The following is an 8,424-nucleotide window of genomic DNA, read 5'->3' as shown; positions in this document are numbered from 1 at the left end:
CTTGACTGCTGGAAAAAACACACAGCACTTGGTGAAGGGGAATAATGACATCCCATCTGCAGCCTCAGGCTTGTTCAAACACCCTTAGCTTGAAGGGTGATACACCTCAGAGCTGGGAGAAGAGCCCTAGCAGCCCATGGGAAGCTGGTTATACGGAGAAGGGGTTCAAACATACAGCCCCAACCAGCAGGAGCTGGGATCGCTGCCTCCGGGAAACTCGTAAAGCCGAGCAGCGAGCTTCTCCTCTGGCTGGAGGATACCCCAGCCAGGTCAATGCCTCCACCCCAGTCCCAGCATCACCCTTTTTCCCCAACACCGTGGATTGTATCCGTGGTTTTGACAGCATCACCAACTCACAGCGCAGCTGAGCCGCCTTGCAGGATGCTCCACCGGTTACTCCGTTTGTAAATAGGTGAAAAATATATTTTTTCCTTTTCCCCCCTGCTTTAGCCCCCAAAGTTCCTGCGCAGGCATCCCTTCTGCAGGGAAGACATAATCAAAATAAGGAAATGGTGCACGTGAGACTGCTCTTAAGCCAGCCCTGCTCCACGGAGCTGAGCCCGCAGCACTTGGTGGGGCAAACAAGGCTGGTCCTCACCTGCGTGTGCCATCTGCTTCCTCGCTCGCTCTGTGCTGTGTGCTTTTACTACTCGGCTGTTTTATGAATGGGGTAGGAAACATTTGAGATTCGATTTCCTCAAAGAATTTCTGTTTCACTGGGTATTTTCCAACGAACACACAGGCGGAGCACGTGAACAGCAGATAACAGGTTAGAGAGCGCTTCCCGTCAAAGCCTACGCTGCAAGTTACTCCTGACCCCGTGTACGTACGCACAGATCCCGTAGTGCTTCCCCACGGACTCCCTCACAGCATCCCCCTCGCCAGCACGGCCTGCGTCCCCACTTGGCCTGTTAATATTTCACTGCGCATCCCCACAGGATTTGCGGAGAAGCAGGAGCAGAGGGAAGAAGAGGTGAAGCGAGCCCAAATCCCTCCCTTAACGCCTTGCTGCGCACTGCAGGCTGCGCACCATGTGATTTAGCAGCCACAGCAGGTAGGAGGGAATTAAAAAAAAAAAAATAATATCACAAAACCTGCCTTTTTCTTCTCTGCTGTGGTTACAACTGCTGCTGCTGGAGGGCAGGGTGCTTGCTGGAGCCCCCCAGCCCACGCCTGTGGGTATGAGGAGATGCAGGGATGCTGCGGAGGCTCTGGAGCACATCCTGTGCTTGGTGGTTGGCTGGGCACCCTCCAGCCAGCGGCGCTGGCAGAGGAGCCCGGGCACGCAGCGAGGCTTGGGGGATGGTGCTGTTCGGTCCTGAGCACTACCCAGTGTGCTGAGCACCCCTTCCTCACCGTAACCCATCACCCATACAGCTCCTGCCTACCACAGCATCACTTCAGGGACCGAAAGAAGCTGCTTAAAAAACAGAATTCTTTTTATAATTTTTTATAAATTGGAATGGGCAACAATCTGGTTCCTTTGGGGGCAAAAAAATAAAAAAAAGGCAGAAAAAGCAAACCCAAGTAGTTCATAGGTAACTGCGCGTACCGTTTGCCTTGGCCGCCAGCCTTGCCACCCAGCACCACACCCAGCCTCAGCGCAGGATCAGGGATCCCTCGAGTTATTTGCTGTCTCAGGAGATAGTATTAGAAGGTGTGATGGCATTGTCCTGTACCGGCACACTTTGACAGGTTGCAACCCTAAAGACAAACAAGATTCTTTCAAGCAAATAACAGAGTCAATGAAAAGTTGGGCAGAGGGAAGGGGAGGCAATCCCCACCTACCCAAACAGATCGGTCTTAAAGACACCCGTGAGCACCAAGAGCTCAAGGGGTGCATTCTTTTCAAGGCACAAAATAAATACCTGTAGGCGCAGGTAGCAGGATGTCTGTTCCCAGTAAGGCTTTTCAGTCAAGCTTGAACAGCGCATGAAAGCTCCAGGCATTTATTCAAATGTTAAAAAGCAAACCCAGCGCATGCACATCGAGGCTTCTTGCAGGGATTAGCGACAGCGTCACATGTAAGCGAGAGAACCAAGAGCAGGGCTGCAGCTGAGCTGCTCCACAGTATAGTTTATATAAGCAAACGTTTGGGCTGGTGCCCTGAGCAGTAAAGCCTGGGGGAACAGGATCGGCCCGAGACGACCCCTGCAAGTGCCCACCAAAGCGGAGACCGTATGTCCCCCTCCTGATGCACAGGAACACGAGAGAATCCCTTAGTGACAGAAAGAAAAGGAAAAAAACCAAACTTCCTTCGTTCAAACTGCCTCTCCTGCCACGCCAGGAGACTCGGGACCCATCCTGTCTGAAGTATGGCCTCATACTGCACCGAGGCTCTGAGCGAGGTGCTGGCACGTAAATAAACCACACAAGGAGCCTTTCAAGCACCGCTTTGTGTTGGAAGGTAAGGAACACCGGATTTCCAGCCCTCCCACCGGCACCCAGCCCTCCCAGTGCCACCTCCCCTGCAGTCCCAGTTGCAGCTGGAAGGTACCTCCATCTCCCAGCTGCAGCACCAGCATGGTGCTGAGCCCCAGCCATCCCCTTGGACGCACAGGCTGGACCGGTGCAGGCAGGAGAGACAGAGCTACAGCGAAGTTACCTGCCCTTGTAGCGAGGGAGATCCACCGCCGACGGGAGCGGAGAGGTGTAACACGCGTGGCAGCGGTCTGTACCGTACGTGCAGCTGGTGGGAATCCTCCTCCGGACAGGGGTGCCGCGCTGAGCATCCCTCCTTCACCGAAACATCCACACGGGGCTCTCGACCACCCTTCATGCCCATCCGCCTGGGCTGGAGGGGTTGTCTGATAAACTCAACACGCACAGAATTTGTTTTGGAAGTGAACTGGGTAAAGACAGGGCTAGAACGGGGTGAAGGATACTGTGTCTTAGTGTCTGGAAACACCCCGGAGACAGAAGCCAGCTGGGTACATTTAACTAAGATGACAGACTCAGAAGGTTTTGCAGCTTCAATAAAACTCTCAACAGCTACAGGACATTTTTTTTCTGTGTTAATTTAATCATACAAATATTCATTTATACATTAAGGAAAAAGCTTCCTTTATTTTCACCCCCAATGTGCTATCATAGGGCTTCTCCCAGACTCAATGAGGCAACACACCATCCTGTTCTACACATGCGCTCCCCCCAGAGAGAACAGACAGGCTGCAGAACCACCCACGCACTCACACACGAAAAAAAATATTAAAACACACAACAGAAACCCAGACACGGGACAGCGTGCATTTCCTAACCCTGCAGACTCCAGCTGCTCTCCTGCCCGCACGGCTTCGCCCCTCACTGGGGGAGCCGCATCTCCCGAACCTCGGAGGGGTCGTACCCCCCGTACCAGCAGGTACCAGCCCCATCCCTCCACCCGTCAGGAACACCAGCCTCACTGGGGTAACACAGCCTCTTTACTGGTTCCCCAGTCTCAACCCCATCAGGATTCCCTCCCATTTCCAGCAGGCCTGGGTTCTACGTGTGTAACTCGCACGGATGGGGTTCTCCGAGCCACCACATATGCTGCAGGCTCACCAAAATATTTGGCATTCAGCACTTCCGAAAAACCAGGCTGTTTGTTTCGTGTAGCTGAGACCGATACAATCACAGTGCCCTGAAGTCACCTGGAAAGAGCTTTGCTGAATACATCTCAAATCTCCCTATTTAAAAGCTGGAAACCTGACAGCAAGAGCAATTTGAGGGCTCGCTGCACCACTAAGCTCCAAGGAACCATAGGAGATAAAACCACCTTTGGCCTTAGTGAAACAGTTTTCACTCGAGGAAAAACCCAGAGGTAGAGTAACCACTAATTTAAACGTTCCTCCCCGTCACAGCCAGGGTTACAACCCCAGCCCTCAAAGCATCCAGAGCTCCGTGCCATCACTTGCAGAGCTGGCTCCTGCAGACACGAGTGCTCACAGGCACTGCCTGGGGAAGAGCGGGGATGTAAGCAGCAAGAGGTTGCAGATTTCAGCAGCAACTCAGACCTGGCCCTGCCTTTCTTTACACCCTGGAGTAAGTGACCCTTGTCACAAGGACACCACGGACTGGAAACACTCAAGAGAATTCAAGTCTATACAGAACAAGTATGCCTTCTGAGTGGGAAAGCACACGACTACTTGGGGTGCATGCAAGGTGGTTGGTTTTGTTTTATTTTGTTTTTTTTTTCTTTCAAAGAAAAGGAAAATCCAGCCTTAGGAAAAGCACAGGAACACGAATGTGGCAGCCGTTATATACGAGAGGAGCATACGTGGCTGGCAGCAGAAGGAAGCCAGTGTGGGGGTATCTGAGTTCAAGGGTCTCCCAGATGCCTCAGCTGACACAAGGCAAGAGGTCGCAGCACCAGCTGTGACACACAGACTCAGATCTTAATTTTTTCCTCCCTTTCGCTACACAGCTGATAGAAGGAGCTAATGAAGATAAGGAGTCACCTTGTCACTAAGAGCAGCCTCCAGTGTTTTAGATGCCTTCAGAAGGGAAGCAACGGTATTACAAGAGCGTGATGGTCAGGTACGTGTTCGTGCCTTCAGAGCTTGTCGCACAAGCCACCTGCTCGGAAAGGAGGGAGCAAAGAAAGGATCCACTCACCCGTGCTACGCTACAGTAATGCAAATCATTCCCTAGACTGAATGCTAGGAGGAGATAATTAATCCAAGACAAAATGATGTGACAGGACAAGAACCAAACGCTACAGCTGCACTGAGCGGTGCAGCACCACCTTCCACAGGTCCGCCCTGGATCTCAACGCTCACCCAGCTCCAGCAAGCTGCCAAGACAGACCCAGGCACTCACCAAACCACAAGTGCAAATGGCTAGCAGTCCAAATCCTGCAGTGCCTCTTTTATACAGACAATTTCTTACATTATACTTGTTTCTCCAAGTAAACATTTTTTTGAAGGAAGATTTCAGGTAACAGTGACCTTTAACAACTGAACCTCTGAAATACAACCAAAATCCATCACCTAGTTCTCCTTCTGTTGGATACGCAGAACTCCCACCATCCTCCACAAGATCCGTCTGTACGCACTAAGGCAAGAGCATCCTCAGTAGCTGCAATGAAAGTGAATCCCCTGTTCTAAACCAACCAAGGCAGTACAACTAGTCAAGGGCAATCAGAATAAAGCCATGCAAGCCTGCGCTCTGCTCCAACAAGAACAAGAGTCTTCACTGACAAGATTTGGAAGAAGGTTGTGGGAGCTTTATGTATGACTTCTCTTTGGCAGACGGCTGTTCCAGCCTTGTTCAGCGCTTCTGAGTGAGGCGGTATCCCCTGACCTTGCTCCCCTTCAGCAGGAGCTGTGGTGTCACAGCACTTTAGAAACCCACCGCAGCACTCGAGGCCATTCTCCCTCCCCTCACACTGGGCTTCCCAATCCGTAACTGGAGGAAAATGCATTGGAGGAACAGCAGAGCAACCCAAATCTTTAGAGGAGTGATTCCCCCTCTGATACCAAGACCTGGAGATCCCATTTAGAAGAGAAGAGCTTCAACAAAGCTACAAGCCAGGACGATAAAGGCGAATGAATACAAGGCAACAGAGTGGAATCCAGCTGATGATGCTAACTCTTGCTCTGCATTCAAAAACACAAACAATTAGCTTCAAAGCTAATACTTCATCACAGGAGAAACGAATGCAAACTTAAAACAGTATAAGAGAGAGATGGGAGATTCAAAATTAAAAAGGATGTGACCTGTAAAGCTTTGCAACTACTACCAAGTGAATTACAGCTACAGAAAAAGTTTCCTCTTGGCACAAGACTGATACGCTTGCTTGGTTGCTCTAGGCACAGCTACTGTACATCAAGAGTTAACAAAAAGGTATTTTAAAATGCTAACCACGTAGGACAGCTCTGGAACTTTTAATAAATCTGTTTCTTATTAATATGGGCATGTATTTGTGTGTACTTCATGTACAAGGGGAAGGGAAACGAGCGCTCCATGCTATCCTAGAAATCCCAGAGCCTTCTTTCCAACTTCAATACCGAGACCTGGTCTTTAGCATGGTTTGCAATGACATGCAGGACAACTAACAGCAACACCCAAACCAAAAGAAAAAAAAAAAAAAGAACAAGAAATAAAAGATTAAAAAGTTGGTAACTAAAACCAGCAGATGATATTAAAAATGCAGAGCTGGGTGCAGACCCAACCTGTCACTAAAAAAATGTCCAACAAAAAGAAGTCACTGCACAAGCCCCAGAAGATGCTAAGCAAATTCCCATTCGGTAGCAAGCAAAACATGACAGTTCCATAAAAATGCACGCTGTCCCTTATTTAAAAAAAAAATAAATGAACAAGAAACAAACAAATTAAACATTTGCACAAACTACAACCGCTCTGTAGGCAAAATATTTTTTTTTTAAAGATGGCTTTTTCATTTTCATTTTTTAAACTACCTAATTATGTGTGAGAATGATTTCTAAAAAAAACCCCAAACCCATGGTGTTGGTATATTTTCTTTCTCATAGCATTTAACAACACTCCTGAAATCCAGCATTCACACATGCATACTTAGATTTTGTATTTTCCTCTGAAAACAGCTAGTCTTAAGTTACTGGGCTTTTGTTTTTTCTTCTTTATCCAGAACACGGAGGCAGAGAAGGGGGGATCCACGTTGTGTCTGTCTGCCACATGAATCCCCCTCCCTTCCCCCAAAAGTCAGTTCTTTCTTAAATTCTCCTCTTGTCGATACCCGTTTTGTGTTTTTGTGTTTTAAGACTGTCCGAAGGGATAAGGACCGTGGAAACCCTGAAAGAAAGTTGGAGACATAATCAATTTCAACAGGCAAAAAATAAAACTGGTCAGTGTAACACCTACATATACCGACCATCCCATCCCAGTACTTCGGAACCAAATGCAACCCCTTACCCAGCAGCGTGACCTGTGCTGTCCAGCCTTATGAAATACTCCTAAAAACAGGTTTTCAGCGCTTCTAGCCGGTTTGCCCAGAGGTGGCCGCTGCTATCCACTTACCTCTTTCAGGTGTTATTTAGGCCAGGTAATACCCAGGTGTTATTGGGCCACAAAGTAACTTGTATTTTCTACACCAGAGCAAAAAGCCCCTAATAGATGCTACAAAGGCCAAGCAACTGCAGTTTCACACGTCTGTTCTAAAGACTACAGCAAACAGTTAAGTAAGAGGCTGTGAACTGGTGGGAGAGTCCATTTAAGAAGAAAATAAATCAATCAAGACTTGGAAATCCACCTTCCCACAACCGCCACTTTTTCCTCTCTCAAGACAACAATATACATTTTCCTCGATTGAAAAACCAAACACAATATTTAACGAAAAAAATCCATTTTTCCTCCTTTACATCCTGAAGTGAGTCACCTAAATGACAGATCTAGTAACAGGTCTCAAGTGAACAGGAACTTCTTTCTGTAACTTCTATTGTTCACATCGGCTATCCAGGGTTTCATCAGGAAGCAAAAGCAAGCAAGCAACAGGCAGGCAAGAGATCTCTCGAGTCACAGGGATATAAAGTTTGTCACAATGATGAAGGTAAAAAGCACACACAAAATCCTCCTGTAAGATCCAGACACATACCCAGGTCAGAAGTGAGAAAAGCTCATTGTATTTCATTGTCAAAGTTGGAAGATCATTATGCAAATGCTTTTTGTAACACAGTCCAGCTTCTTTCCAGCACACTGATGAGTAAGACAGCCGAGACCCCAATTAGCACAAAGCCATTCTCGGTCTTTGAGTGAAGCTCTGACTTCAGTTTTCACCATTTTGCCTTCAACAGGGCAAACTTCAAAGCAAACACCGTTTCCTGCATGTTCTCCTACAGCTCTGTTACAACCTCACTGCACCAGCCACAAAGCCACGAAGTAATGAGTCTTTAACATGACTTGTAGAAACGGATAAAGAAAGTCTCAACTTCACCAGCTGAAGCCCAGTTGCAAAAACCCAAGCTCAAGAGCTCTGCTGTACATCTATGCGATAAAGGTAATGCGATAAGGAGCCTGTAATCTCGCTACAACTGGTGGAAAAGTTAATTCTTTAGGATATATCAGGTGGCAAGATCCAAGACAACGGCAAAATCAAACATCTATCAGCAGCTCTCAAAATTCAACCAAGAGTAGAGGACTAGCAAGTTATTAAACAGGACGTCTCATGAACTGTGTGGGAAGCATGGAAGACTGGAAACTTGGAAGACAGAAATACATGCAAGTGATGGAAAACCAAACATGCTTTTTACCCTAGGAATACGCTGCACTCCTCCTGGTTTGCAAAGGAATCTTTTAAAAAGATAACACCCTGCAGATTCCAGCACAACAGTTCACCTCAGAAAGGAGAAGCTCCCACCAAAATCAAGAGACTGAGATAGTCAATATTTCCAAAAAAACGGGGGAAGGGGAGCAGAAGAGGAACATTAAAATAATGTGACAAGGTGCACAAAAAAACCCCCAAGGACACAG

The 8,424-nt window shown here is 47.8% G+C and overlaps 1 protein-coding gene across 2 annotated transcripts in view; it reads right to left on the bottom strand.

Annotated features, from left to right (window-relative positions):
- Window positions 1–4,148: 4,148 nt before the first annotated feature.
- Window positions 4,149–8,424, bottom strand: part of ILRUN (inflammation and lipid regulator with UBA-like and NBR1-like domains) — a 32,850-nt gene continuing 28,574 nt past the window's right edge. For both annotated transcript variants that reach the window (XM_056361286.1, XM_056361289.1), the window contains one exon: window positions 4,149–6,750. In XM_056361286.1, the coding sequence (XP_056217261.1) occupies window positions 6,715–6,750 (36 nt within the window). In that variant the 3' untranslated portion in view covers window positions 4,149–6,714. The remainder of the gene's footprint in view (window positions 6,751–8,424) is intronic.

Source organism: Falco biarmicus, chromosome 16 (genome assembly GCF_023638135.1).
Source record: "Falco biarmicus isolate bFalBia1 chromosome 16, bFalBia1.pri, whole genome shotgun sequence".
NCBI lineage: Eukaryota > Metazoa > Chordata > Aves > Falconiformes > Falconidae > Falco > Falco biarmicus.
This window is presented reverse-complemented; position numbering and strand designations above follow the sequence as displayed.